This window comes from Gouania willdenowi, chromosome 6 (assembly GCF_900634775.1).
Source record: "Gouania willdenowi chromosome 6, fGouWil2.1, whole genome shotgun sequence".
Classification (NCBI taxonomy): Eukaryota; Metazoa; Chordata; class Actinopteri; order Blenniiformes; family Gobiesocidae; genus Gouania; species Gouania willdenowi.
This window is the reverse complement of record NC_041049.1, coordinates 34,270,532-34,287,352: the sequence shown is the minus strand read 5'-3', so window position 1 is coordinate 34,287,352 and position 16,821 is coordinate 34,270,532. Positions and strand designations below refer to the sequence as shown.

At 37.3% G+C, this 16,821-nt stretch overlaps 1 protein-coding gene across 1 annotated transcript; it reads right to left on the bottom strand.

Moving 5' to 3' along the window:
- Positions 1-5,524: 5,524 nt before the first annotated feature.
- On the bottom strand, positions 5,525-11,594 carry LOC114465069 (cytochrome c oxidase subunit 5A, mitochondrial-like). The gene is made up of 5 exons (XM_028449831.1): positions 11,409-11,594; positions 7,480-7,596; positions 6,290-6,411; positions 6,089-6,210; positions 5,525-6,003 (listed from the first exon to the last, which is right to left on the bottom strand). The coding sequence occupies exons 1-4, from the start codon at positions 11,479-11,481 to the stop codon at positions 6,097-6,099; spliced, it is 426 nt and encodes a 141-aa protein (XP_028305632.1). The 5' UTR covers positions 11,482-11,594; the 3' UTR covers positions 5,525-6,003; positions 6,089-6,096.
- Positions 11,595-16,821: the final 5,227 nt, after the last annotated feature.

Sequence of the window (16,821 nt, the reverse complement as noted above, 5' to 3'; positions counted from 1 at the left end):
TTGGTCAGATGTTGCATGTCATAGCCTTACATCATCCAGCAAAATTGTTAACGAATCAATGAAGATCTGACGGAGATATGAGTTTTAAAATTTTGCCCCATGCTAAAGATAGGGAATTTAACACTTTTTCATATATTTTTTGCGACCCTGATCTTGAACCTACCTCCACCAAAATTGAATGGTCTCATCTGGGGTCAAAAACCAATTACATTTTTTTTGGATTGCTTCCACACTAAAATTAAAAGTAGTACACTATTAGCAAAACCTTACACTCAAGAAGCAAAACATCTTTGCACAACTATAAACACATTGTCCACCTCACACTTGTTGCAAAACTCTACACACAGTGATTTGCAAAACACTAAACACACTTAACATACATTACACACAAAAATCTATCATGAAGTCACTTCCTTGCAATACCAAAGCACTGACTGTCAAATTACCACACAGTCCAACCAATTGGTTCAACACAGTCATCAGGTGTGCAAACACTCGTTTGCTTAATTGTAGACACACCAATCAGGTGTGAAAGCCCTATAAAAAGCAGCAGATGAGTTCATCAGTCTTCAAGCACAATGGAAAGAGTCAGAGAAAGAGTAAGATGAGGAAGAGGAAGACAAGAAGGTTCTCAAAGAGGACCGAATCTGACCAATGAGATCCGCGCAACACTGGTTGACCACATTGTCAACCACGGCCTGATGCTGAGGGAGGCTAGACTGCGAGTACAGCCAAATCTAAGCTGATATACAGTGGAAAGTGTGATAAGAACATTTTGACTGGAAAATAGGTATTGTAAAATTATCATCATATCAAAAACATCTGCACGGTTTCAGTAACTGCTCACAGTACTGTAATCTATGCACTATCAGCACAGCTGTTACCTTTTCCTGTGAAATTACTCGTATTGTATACTGTTCTTTTTTTTTTTTTTTTTCTACATAGGATTGAGGGTCAGGAAGACCTCCCATGTTCAGGGCGATAATAAACATGGTTTTTAGCCAACAATGCAATAACACTCAATCAGCTGGTTTCAAACTGACGAGAACACGAAGGAGGGGCAGAAACATCATTGGCCACAGTGCTATAGTCAATGTCCCAGGGCAACGTGGGGGTAATATAACACTCTGTGCAGCCATTACACAGAATGGGGTCCTCCACCGCCATGCCCATATGGGCCCGTACAACACAACACTCATACTTACATTCTTGGACCAACTGCACAACATAACAGCATCAAATCGATCATATGCAATACCTTGTTGTCTGGGAAAATGTGACTTTCCACCGCTCTGGTTCAGAACTGGTTTCAGCAACATCCACATTTCACAATCTTATATCTTCCACCATACTGTCCATTCCTCAACCCTATAGAAGAGTTTCTCGGCATGGCGTTGGAAGGTATATGACCTCCGTTTCCAGGCTGAAGTACCCCTCATCCAATCCATGGAGGAGGCCTGTGACCAGATGGAGGTAGCAGCAATGCAAGGGTGGATTTGTCATTCAAGACATTTCTTTCCAAGGTGTCTTGCTAATGACGACATTGTCTGCGATGTAGATTAAATTCTCTGGCCAGATCCACCTAGACGAAGAGACAATGTCTAGTGTTTTTTTTTTTTTGTCACATTTTGTTTCAGTATTATGAATCTCCATGTCAACATTTTGGGTGTGTTGAGAAATAAATGAGTTTCTTCAGTCTGCAACATTGGTCTTGTGAAGTGTTTGGTGAATTTACATTATATTTGTACTTTGTTGATAGTAGCCTACTCTAATCATAGGGAAGTAGAAGTGCTAAAAGTGTATCACAGCAGAGTGTAACTCATGCAAACAGAGTACAGTAATACGAAACGTGTGTGTTTCATATGGTAACAAAGTGTGGTTTTTACAAGTGTTTAATTATGCAAAGGCTCTGCAGTGTTTTGCTAATTGTGTGTAGTGTTTCGAAAACACGGGCCCTGTTTTGAAAATCGTGCTTAGGCAATCCAAAAAAACTGTAAAAGACAAAAATTGAAGTTGATTTGTCAAAATTTGAGGACACTATCGCGTACACAGACACACAAACATGACGACCAATATACTTTCAAAAACCTTTTTCAAAAGTAATAAAGACAAAATAATAAAAATGCAAACAGTACTGGAAAACTTTTCAGAGTAGAGATTTGTGTATGTGAAAACCAAGTCAAGTTTTATGCTTGCAGTATATTTCCTCTTTAGGGGCCACGTACTGTTTTAGTTAAAAAAAAAGCAAGATATTGAAAGTGAATTGTGTTAGACTTACGTTTTAGCACGCTGAATTAAGTTTCTTTGGTAAAATTAACCTGCAGAAACCCTGCGTAAGAGTGCCATATATTATACTATGCAGGATTTGGGCATTTTACAATAAAAATCAGCAGTAAATAGCAGTTGTCAGGCAAATGATTACCACTCTTAAATGGTAGCGCACGTTGCTAAGTCAAGTGCTGACGTCACGCGTATTCAGTACTCTTTTTCTTTTTTCATGATAATGAACTTTGTTCCTCGTGGCTTGCCGTAGCTCGAGTAACTCTGATTGACCGATTGAGACAACCAATCCATGTCTCCTTGTCCCTAAATCTAACTAACCACGGCAGGCATCACACAATAATGAACCAATCAGAAGTCTGTCAGAGGCTCAGTGCAGATGTCTGTCTGCACTGAGCCTCTGACAGACTTCAGTGTTGAAGCATGTGTTTCTCTTCTATAAATAACTGTGTCGCTCCTCAGCAGAGATCTGCTGCTGTAGCTAACGGGACCGTTTCCATATTCTTAAAGAGACAGTGTCCTGAATGTGATTTACTTTAAAAACGACTTTCAGCAACTCAGAGCTGCCCTGAAAAAAGCAACACTACATAATTTAATCACATTTCAGCCTTAATGAAGGAAAAAGTGACATTGTTATTGTGCTGCTAGTGATTAATAAAAGGGTCTTTGTGGCTCCACTGACTTTGATCCATTATTGTTTTTCTTGTAAAACTATTGATTAAAAATAAATGGTTTATATTGCCTATTGTCATTTTGAGGAAAAATATAGAGATATGAATATTGGTCCATATCACCCAGGCCTAATGTAACCAAAGCAGTAACGTTTTATCTTGTAAAGGATATGATTGTTCAAACTGTGTGAAATGAGGCGTTTAAACACTGCTTAAAGTAGGATTTTATTAATAGGAGTGTATTACCTCAATAACAAATAGAAATCACTAGACTGATATGATGCCTTGTTATGTAGCAAGTGATGCTAATGCTAATGCTACACCACTTTAGTTACACAAAGTAAAAAGATTATGTGTGACTATAAGAACTTGTCAGCCCTTTTGTTATATGTTAATTGTACTTGGAACAAGTTTGATAAATTGCTTACATACATTTCTAAAAAATGTTTGAAAATGACCTTGTCTTAAATAATCTTTTATTCCTTTTTTCTATTTAGGGTAATGGTTTTAAGTAAGTGAATTGGTTTGTTTTATTGGTAAATAACTTTAAAATAGCCTAAATGATTTTAATGGAAAAAAATCATATTGTGATCGTGATTTTACAAAGAATAAATTGTAATAAGATTTTTTCCCCATATCGCTCACTACGTGTGTGTGTGTGTGTGTGTGTGTGTGTGTGTCTGTGCTTGACATTAACTTAAATTAATCAAAACTCTTATTCAGCTACTAGCAGTGTTATGAATTGCACTTGTAGGTTATATCAGCATAAATACATAATAAATGAAACAAATGCCTTGTTTAATCTAATGTTCATATGAACTGTTCTTTAATATTTTTGTATGTAATAGTGTATTTCTATGGACATTGAGTCTGCTGCTAAGACATTCATTCAATCAAAAATCACTTGATGTTTTCAGATGTTTTACATGATTAGCTTTTTAATGACCTTTCTGTTGCAGACAAGGAGAGCTGAGGTAAAGGTAGCACTGCCTTAGGCCACAGTGTTTTAAGTGGGAGCCTCCTGCCTCTGTCATCATGGCATCAAAATCTGAGACAAACACCTACAACATGAGACATGTCCCCAGCTAAATGATGGAGAGTTGGTTGAAATTAAATATTGACAAATAAATTTATTTTGTCAAAATTCTTGTTAGTTTGCATTTCTGATTTCTGGTTAATTAAAACTAGCATTAGGAGGCCACAGTGCAGGGAGAGCCGCTGGCATAGAGGTGAGGACATCAGTCTTAAGGTATAAATCAACGTTAAAACAGGCCAAAGACATGTTAAAAAAGGCCACAATTGTTTCTTGCTGGAACGCATCAGGTCACTAAAGTCTCACTCTTGTCATTTTCTGAAACTTGGCAGCCCTGAAATCACAAGCGCATAGCATAATAATGTCTATGAGTATAATTATATAGAGATCATCTGAAGTGCTTCTAATCTGAGCAGAAACTTACTGGGAGTAATAATAATGGTGTTTCCTCCCACCAATCTAGAAGAAGGCCCGGGCAGCTAGTATGAGCCAATGGATTACAGGATGCAATTCAAAATAAGTCAAACTATTCTCCCTCCCACAGAAAGGTTGAAGTTAAATAGACCTGATTCAGAAGGCGAAGAGTGATTGGTTATAGCTGCTAAAGCATATAACTGACACTGTCAATTCCTATTGTTGTCTGAGGAAGTCAACCATTGTGAAAAACAACTGTTTGGTGAGGAGAGATTGACGCACATCTAGCTTTTTTTCTCACACACAACTGAGCCTTTTTTCATCTCCACTGTTTTTTGTTCGCATTTACTGCAGCAATAATCTCTGCATGTTTGCACCTGCTTTTCAGTTGTACTAGTTTCTGGTACTAAAAAAATCACTGCAAACAGTTCCAGATTTCCTGAATCACATTGCTTCTCCTGCATAAATTGATTTGCATTTTCCTCCTCCTGGGAAATCCACCTACTATACATATTGATCATTAGAGGGAAACGTGCTGAATGGATTGAGGGCGCATTGAGAAGCACAGCGGTGGCGCACACCTGATTCCCTGGGCTTTGTATTTCTTGGTAGCACACGGAGTGACGTTTGCACTCGTTTTAATAGCACTAATCTTTTAGTGAATCCATAGGGATGTATTCAATTTAAATTTCAAGATACATAAACTCCTAAAATACATTTTTTGATTCACCCCTAACCCCACAATCAGCTTAATAATTTGTATTTTGATGTATACTACATAAACTGTCACTTCACTAAACTTGGACGTGACTTAAATTGTGTCCCTAGGTAGGTTATTCATAGGTTTTTGTTGCTTTCAACAATAAAATAATGTGGATATTAGGTTTTAGGAAGATTTATGTGCATATTCTTAAAAAAAGAGCTTAAGTGTTAAACTTATTACATACTTCAGAAAGACACTACCAATGTATTTTTTATTAAGAAATCATTTTAGAGCAAAAATAAATCCACTGTCCATCTGCCATACGTGTAAGAAGGTCTTGAAACCACTAAAAGTTAGTCTCCTCCACACTCAAAAACAGCCATATTAACATGTCTAAATTGAATCTGTTGACAACACATTTTGTCAAATAATCATTTTATTTAATGTAAATCGTCCCTGAAATGATACAGATGAAACACAGATGTATTACAGTAGGATGATATTTAAAATAAAGTGTAAGTGCTGCTCCCTGGTGGCCAACCATAACTTAACAGAAAATCTACAGAACATCATGATGGTTTACCCTCAATTAAAATGCTTTGAAATGCTTCAATAAGAGCTCAGATCAGAGGGGAGAAACACTGGCCCTGACGTTTTAATAAGGGTCGACAAAACATACAGGACAGCAGCTCTCAAGGTATCCCCACTTCTGACACTGTGTTGCTATTCAAATTTGTCCATCATACACGTGTCTCAAAAGACACAGTTTCCTTTATTATGTTCATCAATATATTACAAGGAACAGAATTTAATAAAGGTCAAATTGAATATGACACATTACAGGAGGCATACATTTAAAGTGGAGGAGCTCTGGTGTCCTGGTGTGTCTCCTGCTGTCAGATCTGAGTGAAAACAAGAAAAACACTTGTTAGTCATTTATCGTTCTATAACTGTTGACAAATTAATTGTAGGAGAACATATTTGTACCTCTCCAGTTATGCTTTGTCAATACCCAGCTCTTCAGGCGTGGAGATACCAAGCTCGTCTAAAGTCGGCCGCAGCTCTTGGACAAGGTACGGATAAATATCTTTATGAGGACCAGCTTTTTCCTGGTAGTAAAAAAATATTGAATACATTAAACTAACAAAACACAAAGGTGGAAATCACTGATGCTTCTCGGCTCCCAACCTTCACAGCTTCCAAAATTCGAATGGCACTGGCCAGGTCGTCTAATCTCCGGCAGGCTTTCAGAGCAGCCTCCAGAATCTTTGGTTCTGGCACCAAATCATACCCAATCAGTGTGTTCATCCCTAAAAAAAGAGTTGGAATGCATTTTAGCACAGTCACAGACATAAATAGCATATAGTGAGACATGTACTGTACCATAAAAAACACAATGATCCTGGTAAATGCTCGTTGTTCATTCTCAATCGTTCAAAGAAAATTCCCTTGGTAATAAGTCACTTTGTTATAGTTTTCATTAAAAAAAAAAAAAAAAGTATAATTTTAAAATGGTCACACGGACTGTCGTGGGCAGAAATATCCACTCAGTCATCAAATGCTTAATAGTCTACAGCTGAGAAGATCGGGTACTGTATTTCCTGCCATTGAGGATGCTGCCAAAACAACGGAGTGCTCTACGTGTGGATTTTTCAGCTATTGGCACACTATTGTCCAGTGAAGGCAGCAGTCAGGAGGATGTTCCAACTATCACCCCTCTGATACCACTGTACATTTCCATGAGCCCAACGTTCAAAAAGGAGCTTTGGAAGTTGTGGGTAAAGTGATGCACTCAGGACGGAGAAGACGTGCCTAGTATGAGCCGACCCGCCTTAACTTTTCATTTTAGCTCTGAACACTGTCATCTAATCCAGAAGACAGTGTTGACGACACTGCTAAAACAGTCGTCAGTGCTAGCTTCTACATGTTTAGCATTGAGATGTTGGCTAGTTAATTAGAGTGATTGGCAACTGGGCTTTTGTTTTTATCTTTTCAAACTCAAATGAACACAGCAACAACGTCTCCTTTTTCATGTGCACGAGTATTATGGGTATACCAGGAACTCGTGAAATTAAAAAAATTCCAAGCTCTTTGGAGTGCAAAAAATGCAATTAACCATCTTTTTTTGTGTGCATTATTTTTCTGTAATTAACCACAATTAATGCAATAAAGTCCAAGCCCTATTAAAAATAAATACATCTGGATTCGAATCGAATCGTGGACCTAATAACAAGGTTTTAATCATTGGTTTAGTGTATCCCTTCACCCCTGGTAAAATCACAATTACTTTGTAAAGACGTCTATTTGAACTTGTTTTAAACTCATACCATGTTCACAATTTGCAGGAAATGAAAGAATGATTCCATCCAAATTCTTACCTTTTCTCAGCTCCCATGCATCAATATCTGGCTTGTTAAAATAAGTGACCCAGCGGGCGTCAAACTCCTCATCCGTCTCCTGCTTCCCATGTGAATAACACCTTGAGGCAAAGACAGCTGCAACACCAGAAGAAAGAAAACTTTCAATCCTTAATATCAGATTTGGTAAGACTAAATTACCAAACCAGCTGCATTTCTAATAGGCTTTACACAATATTTTTGGGCCAATCATCAATCTTAAAAGAGCTGATCATCAATCCGATCGTATAAACGCTTGCTTTACAAAGAAGCACAGAGAAGGTGAGCAGCTGCTCAAGCCTTACACGGGTGGTTTTCATGCCTATGGCTCATGCAGCTCCGTAGCTGTGACTTGCCGGGGAAGCTAACATGTAGCTCTCATGGATGACGAGAGTTTACTCAGTTCATTCCACTAAGGAACAGGTGCTGAGATAGGGCTGGGCGATATGGTCCAAAACTCATATCTCAATATTTTCTCTCAAAATGATGATATATGATATAAATTATGATCATTTTATTTCAAATTAAGTCTGACCAAAAATACATTTCTGGGTTAAATTTGCTGATACAAAATGCCAGAAAGGCACATTTATTAACCAACAGCTGCACAAAATGTGCCACTTTTGTCTTTTTCTCCTCTAAGGGACAGCACGTGTGAGTGAGTTCTGTAGTGTGGCTTGTTTAAGGGTAGCTCTGGGTTAGGTTGCAATCAGAAATCCATCTAACTGTGCTTTTCATTCTGTTCTGAGAAGGAAAAAAAACAACTCCTAAAACAAGTATTTTGATAAAAAAAAAAAAAAAAAAAAAGCTATAAAAATGTATATATCAATATAGGCAATATTGTTATTTTCTATATCGCCAAAATGAAAACCACACTATATCTTGAATCTCGATATACAGTATTGCACAGCTCTATGCTGCGGCTGATGTCATTCAGCCTGGTTGGCGGTGGAAGACGGGGAAAATAAACATGGCGAGATCATAAGTGCAAAAAAGTTATCTAGTTATTGTTCAATTTGATTGATCTATTACCATCCCAGCACATTTAATTAATTTAATTTAATTTTAATTAAATGTATTAAGATTTTATTGTTATTTTATTTTTTGTACGTGTCCTAACACTATTCCAAGCTGCTACAATTTTGTTGTATGACTTGTCACATACAATGACAATAAAAGCTACAGTATCTAATCTAATCTAATGTTTCACCAAGATCATCAGTGTCTGTACTTGATCCTCATTCTAAAGATGATTACTTGGAAATAAAGCAGTGTGCACAAGAAATGATGCACGCCACAATGGATGTGGAGAACCTATTAGGAAACGGAAACACAGAGCGCAGTACATTGAGAGAGACTGTCAGGAACAGATAGGGCCCTATAAAATCCGTGTTAACAGAATCGCGGACGGAATCACGGAATCGACCAATGACAACGGTTAAACGTGGAAATAGACAAAAACGGCATGAAACCTGGTCACTGTGGGGCAAAAAACTGTTTTTATGGGGAAATGTTTCCCTCATCTTTAACCACCACAAACACAGTCCAAAAACACTTCAAACCATCACTGACTCCTAAATACAGAGCCACCAGTGCCCGTTTAACTTTGCTGTGCCTGTAAAGCTCTACCCGTTTTTCGTGTAGCGCAGCGGTGCTCCGTGAGAACGTGATCAGCTTTAATCATCTTCCCCTGTTCAGTGTTCAAACTGTTGTGTCTGACTAACTAAGATTAACTCAGTCTGTGTTGTCCTTTAGTTCTTTTTATTCCAGCCTTTTGTCCGTGCCTCGTAGGTCTACATTCAGTCAGCAAGCTACCTCAAGTACAACCGTTTCAGTGGAAACTTCCGGTTTACAAAATAAGTCAGTTGGAGCAACATTATTAGAATGTTACATTCTAACAACATCTCAGAGATACAGAAGATAGGATAATTTAAATTAGATTAATTTAAACTAAGTTGATCAAAACTTAATCAATAAACCTGATCATATTCAGTAAACCATTGATCCCTGAGAGGAAATTGGGTGACATTAATGCAGTTCTCATACATCTTTATGACATAAATAATTAAAAAGAAGCAGTCAGAATAATCTGTCACTACAACTTTTATCTACTGTACCTTTTAATTGTATCTTACTTTATTTTTTACATACATTTTTGTATAATTATGAGTTTTTTTTTAATTTATTAGTATTTATTTTGTTTCCTCACAGGAGTTAAAAACTATTTTTTTCTTTAAAAAATGATTAATAGCTCTAAAAAAAAAAGAAAAAAAAACAAAAAAACAACAGAATTTCGTAGAGCGCTGGAGTAGTGGAGCCTCGTACCAGCGATGTCCGCCAACGGAGGAGACTTAAGCGAGGTGATCAGAAGCAGGAGCGGTGATGCCGAGCGGAGATAGCAACCAAGCTAAAAGCTAATTCTCAGAGAATGTCACTTCCTTCCACCCTGTGTTCTAAAATCTGCTCCCTGGAGAACAAACTGGAGTACCTGAAGCTGAATTTAAATGCAAGACAGGAGATGAGGGCGGCGGTGTTTGCATATACACCAATAACTGGTGCAACAACTGGGGATGGGAATCGAAAACCAGTTCTTTCTGGGAACCGGTTCCCAGTAATCCAATTCCTAGGAATCGTTTGTTTGCTTGACTGTCAATTCCACTTATCGGTTCCTCGCAAATAAGTAACGATAAACTCCCCCAGGTCCTGTATATTGTGTTTAGGCTAGCACCAAGTCAACCTCCTTCCACCATATAATTTGCTGTCCATCGTGGAGAATTCACCTCTTCCACCTACAGTGGTGCTGTCCACCGTGCTGTGTTTGTAGCATCTCTATTGCTATGCTAGTCACTTCCGGGTTCTGTACACTCACGCAAAAGTTGCTTCTTGCACAGACTTTTCTTCAGAAAACAACAAACTTCCACAATAACACATACCTCGTCGCCAGTTTATGTCCTCATAACAAGTAATTAGACATAAGAGACGGACTGGTACTGACCGTTGTCTACACACTGGTTCCCGCACACACACGGCTGATGACGTCACATATAACAACGGGGACGGCGTCTCTGAAGGTCCATTTATAGAAATGTAAACAAAGGCTAAAATAAAGCTTTACCGTTTAAATACATAACAATAAGTGCAGCTGTACTTTTGGTTAATATGTTCTTTTTTTATTGAAGAATTATTCGTTTTATGTCTGAATTAGTTTTGGATCAAGTTGTTCAAGTTCAAAATGAGCACTTAATATTCTCAAATGTTTGTAGCCAAAATGTGTCATATGTTGTAATAATAATAATTCATCAATTTTATATAGCACTTCTGTATATATTATCATCCAGTGAAAACAATCTATACCTGGTGGATTAAAAGAGAGCTGATATCCCAGCAGGAATTTAAAGAGACAAAGATACTATAATGAATAGTTAAAGGAAAACAGCATCAATATATTTAACTAATAATTAATTTGATTTAATCATTTTAATGAATTATTATTGTTTAAATAATATTTTAAAGCACAAAGTAAACTAGACCCTGATTTAGTTACTTACAATTGAATAAATGTAGAATTGAAAAACAAAAGTTCAGGTTATGTGACTAAAGGTGACAGTAGTGTGTTAGCAATTAGCATCTGCTCCAATCGCAGGGCCGCAGACAAAGCCACAGCTGGGTCACGACAAGGACACCAAGGAAGTCAAACACCAAGGCCTTAAAGAGCCTTTAAGGTCTGGGTTCTTGGTATTACACACAATGACCATCAACCCGTAACAGGGATCCACCAGTGTGTTTTGTTTTTTTTCAACTTGAGTTACTTCTGTTAACCTAGATATTAGCTAGTTAGCCTAGCACACGGTCACGTTGGATTTTAGCTGTAGCTGAGACCTGAATATGATTAACACACAGTTAGCACGTACCACGAGACCCTGGATGCGTGCAGGTTAAACTCCGGACGCCGGACACCGAGAGTCGGACGGCGGTTCTGAACATAATGCCGGTACAGCAACAGCAGCGACCAGTACTTTGGTGTTTATCAGTAGGGGAGGACTGACATCTGCTACACCAGCTTCTTCTTCTGTTGGTGGTTTTCTGGCGGGTTGCAGCCATGAATTGAAAGGTGCATACCGCCACCTACTAGATGGGAGTATGCTCCACATACAGTACATTACATTATTACTAATTTATAACGAAAAAAAAACAACTCTAACCTTTATAATCTATTAAATAGTCCTGTGCCTTTGATATATTTAATAACTGCTCTGTGTATGCTACTTACCCCTGTCATTATTCCTATTATATCCTCAATTTTCCATTTCTTTCCTCCCATTAACTTTTGTCTCTCTACCTTATACTTTTTGCAAGATAATATTATATGTTCTACATTTTCAATGGCTTTGCATTCTTCACATATCTGATTGACATTTACCTGTTAATGCCAGTGTTTTATTTAACTCTATACGATCAAATTATAATCTAGTTAGCACTACCTCCTCCCCTCTGTTCTTTCTTTCTACAGCAGCTAACTGGGCCAGTGCAGTTTGAAGGAGGAGGAACAGCCACTCATAGATATAAAATGGTAAATAGGACGCGTTCAGCGTTATATTTTGGTTTAGTTACTCTTTGAGTCATTGGACTCTGTGCACATACTCCTAGTTGGGAATCACTGTTTAAGGTTGACAAGGTGTACCAGTTCTAAGCTATCCACGTACTCCTGTTTTCTCTTACAGTCCCAAACCCTATATGTTACTGTCAGGGGATATGGAGTGTCATCAGTTGGCTGTTTCATTAAAGCAGTCGGAGGAACTGGGTAGAGCTGAAGCTACGTGTCCAGGTGCAGACCAAAGTGCATTCATTCACTTTTTCCTACAATAGAAAAATAATTTCAAAAAGGTAGGAAAGTAATAAAAAAAAAAAAAAAAAAAAAAACATGTGCAAGAGATATATATCTATGCTGGAGCACAGGTAAATTCCTTAAAAAAAGCAATTTATTGTTTAAAACTTTATGCATTTCAAAAAGTACAATGTAATCCCATTTCAGAAAATCTACCAAAACAAATATATATTATTATTTCAACAGTGCTTATCCTGAAAGTAAAAATCTAATAAGCTTTTTCACTTTTTCGTCTACCAGGGGTAACCTCAGTCAAAGGGGGAGAAGGAGTGTTGCAGGGGCGTAGCACCACATTTTGCGCCCTGGGTACAAACCATCTTGTTTGGTCACTACTGTAAATTATGTACACTTTTTTTCGCCCGGAAACTATACTAGGATTCTTGCATACTTATAAAAGCTTTCTTTTTACTTCACATTAAGGTTCCCAACCTTTTTAGGGGTCGTGACCGCCTTTTCATATCACAAATGTCCGGCGACCACAGAGACATTTTTTTTCTCCTAGAAATAGTTTTTGATCATGTTTATTAAAGTGTGTTACAAATAGTCAGGTAGTCAGGATTAGTGTCAATTGCGCCACTTTAGATATTTTTATACTGCATTTTATTTGAACTAGATTTATATTTGAGAATGTTTAAATTAAGGATACAGTTACTTGATGTATTCTGTGTGATGTGTATTTGAAAATAATAATTAATTTTTTTTTATTTTAATCAGTTTTTACCTAAGTTTTTTTTAATTTTTTTAACCAATTACTAGACATTTTAGGTGACTCCGCATGGGGTCCTGACCCCAAATTTGAAAAAACTGCAATAATCTAATGACTCCATATCCATTGCTTGTCTTTTATAAATCTGTTCTACTCTATTTTAGTGGTTTATTGATTTTTTTTTTCACACAGAGCCCTTTCCATTACAATATAAATAACCTAAAAATCATTTTCATACATATATAAAACAGACTTCTGAGGCCCCTGGGTACTCAGTACTCTTTACCGCGTAAAGAGTACTATGTTTGAGAATGAGCCCGCTCAGGAGAGGTGTGTGTGCATAGAGTCCGACACGGCGACCGGGACATTTGGGGAGGTTTATGTTTATAGTGCAGTCAGTTAATAAAGTATAGCTCTCCAAGATTAAACAGCCTGTTCTTTCTGCACTGTACTATCTTTAACGAGCGTGAGGTGTACAGGAGTTAACCCTTCGGCCCTGGAAAGTACACGTCCCGTGTCCCCCAACCATGGTTAAGAGACAAAAACTGGAAACGTTTAACAGTAAATTAATTATAATAAATTATACAAATATATATATATATATCATTGGTGGCTGGCCAATAGAGGGCGCTCGGTTGCCCCCCTCAGTGTTTTTGATTTTAATTTTTTTAAATAAATACATTTTTTTAAATAAACAATAATCAATTATTTTGAGCACCATATGTGTTTAAATTTGCAATGACATGTCATATACAAAATATAAATTATAATTTTTGGGGAAAATTGTTTCCTGTTCATGTTTGCGCAGTCGCTTGGGCAATAGAAAAATCACCCTGCCAGTGCAGCAGAGCAGCCCGACAAGAGATTCAACATAGCAACAGGAATTATGCAATCAGCATTGTCGAATCTGATGCCCAAAGGGCGATGTATATATCGCCCAAGCCAAGTGTGCCTGGGGGAAAGACAAGACCCGTGGAAGGCAGCAATACGTCTTTGATGTGTCTAGGACGACAAAAACATTGAAACTATATAGTCTCTTATCCAAAATCCCTTTGAGAGGAGAACATTGGTGGAAAAAGTACAGATAAAACAATGAGGCCCAGATCAGCCTAACTTCAAAATAAGCCAACGGACCAGCAAGAAAGGTGAAGTTTATACAAGAGGCTTCTCTCGTAACTGGTACAGCAAGAAGGTTTGGCTAATGCACTGTTTCATGTGCTCAGCTGTATATAAAAAGGTAAAAATGTGTAGTAAGTAATGTAATGTATTGCCAAAATTGTGGTTGTGCAATATGTTGTTTATGTTTTGTGTAAAAAAATGTATTTTAAGTTACAAATCCTGATCGTTATAATGATGGAAATGATCTTGATTAGAACCTGAACTGAAAATACAAGGTCCCACACCAGGCGGGAGATGACCGGAAATTATAAAAACTATAGAAATAAATCTATTCAGGAGGCACAAAATACTGTTTCATTCCACCTATTTACAAAATGAATGTGTATTATCATTCATTCGTTCCATAATTATGCTCTGTAGTGGTTTTTTCGTAGTATCCTGAGCAAAATGTTGTAGTTGGACAAAGGAGGTATGTGGACTCATAAATAAGAGAAAGGGGTACATGAGCCAAAAAAAAGTATGACCACTGCTATAGATCATGCCAAGCAATTTTTGTAAATATGTTTTTAATGTGTAAATATTTACTGTGTTATGAAATTAACTGTAAATATTGAACTAACCCATAGATTATTGGTTTTTAGACCCTTGACTATTTAAGGGGCTGTGATTGTGGGTTGGATCTTTTTTCTTTTACCTGTGGAGGGGACTCTGTTAAACTCTTTTGGTGTGAGAAAAACAAATATCCAGTGCTGGCTTACTAGTTCTTTGCGGGCACGTTGGCTACTCTCCGTAAGAGAACCATTTTAACTTACAGAAAGTTTCAACAAACAGCTAATATATGGTTACCCTCATCATGACATCCTCAAAACAATCTTAATCTTGCTGCTTTGTTTAAGAAATTATTGAGCACTCCTGCAGGGGGGACATTAACTTTTTTTCTTTGATAAGTCATCACTGCTCAGGTTGACAGGAATAGAGGGTTCGACAGAGCCATGGCTTTTGGTGAGCCTGGCTACAGTGTTGAATAGAAACCGAGGATTGTTCTTGTTTCCCTCTATTAAAGTTGAATAATAAGAGGTTCTAACTTTGCGGAGAGCTTTTTTTTAATAAGCTAACCAACTTTCTTTCCAGGCATTGTGAACTTCTACCATGTTTGAGGAGAGCCACTTTTTGTGATGCCTGTTTTAGAAGAGGCAATTCAGACTTACACTAGGGGGCGACCTTTTTATGAAATATTGTCTTCTTTTTAAGCGGGGAAATAGCATCCAGAACTGTGTGCAGTGACAATATTGCAGTGTTGCTAAGATCATCTATTTTCTCTGTTGTAAGACATTGAGATATATGGATCAGAGGTAAGCTATGATGGAGCTAAATCTTTAAATCTAGCTACATCTTTTTCAGACAGTGATCTACTATAGTGTACTCTTCTCACAGTGTTTAAGCAGGCTGCTATTCAAAATTCAAAGGATAACAGGAAGTGATCTGAAAGAATAGGATTTTGAGGATATATTGTCAGGTGGTCAGTATCTAAACCATATGTTAGAACAAGGTCTAGGGCATGATTAAGATAAAGAGTTGGTTTGTTTACATTTTGTGTAAAGCCGATTGAATATAATTGTGAGGTAAATAATTTATTTAGGCTGTTGTTTTCATCATCAACATGAATGTTAAAGTCACCTACTATGATAGCTTTATCAGTGCTCAGCACCAGATCAGTGAGAAAATCAGAGAGAAACTTTGAATATGTACCAGCAGGGATTACAAATTTCAAGGGAGAGGCTTTCAAATGAATTTTGGTTTAGTTTGGTTTTTGGGGTAACTGATAATCTTAAGTAAAAAACTGAGGCCACTCCTCCTCTCTGACCACTATCACAGGGAATATGGTGATTACCATAATTGGGAGGGCTGGCTTAATTAAAAGCAACAAAAACCTTCATTTTTGATCCAAGTCTCAGTGAGGCTTAATAAACCTAGTTGGTGGTCAGTTTGAGATCACTCACTAAAAGAGATTTAGACGAAAGTGACCTGATATTTAATAGTCCACATTTAATAGTTTTTTCATTGTTTTGTGTTCTGTTCATAGTTTTAATATTAATAGGATTTTTGTGGTTACCTCCTCTAGTGGGTTTTAGTTTGTGTTACATGTTGTTCTGTACAGCTCAGCACAATATTTATGGGGTACAGGTGCTCTGTACTTTGAGTAAAGGGCTTTTCTATGGAAGTGTTTGTTTTAACTGCTGGTTCATTCTAGTCATGCGTGTGTGGAGTTGTGAATCACAGACTGTAGATTTAATTTTAGCATTTGTGCTCCATGTAAATCAGGGTGGACACCGTCTTTTTTAGATAGATCAGCACATTTCCAAAAGAGGTCGAAGTTATCAATAAATGTGAAATTATGGAGTTTGCAGCAGGATTGTAAGACGTTATGCTGCTGTAGTAGGCGGCTAAATCGTTTTAGAACCCTATTTAATGTAGGAAGAGGACCAGAAATCAATATTATGAAACACTATTTTAGTAACAGTTGCTGGCAGCGTGGGTAACATTTGACTAAGTTTGTTTAAGACAGTGTGAACTGTAGCACCTGGAATGCAGTGTGTGATGGCATTAAATAATC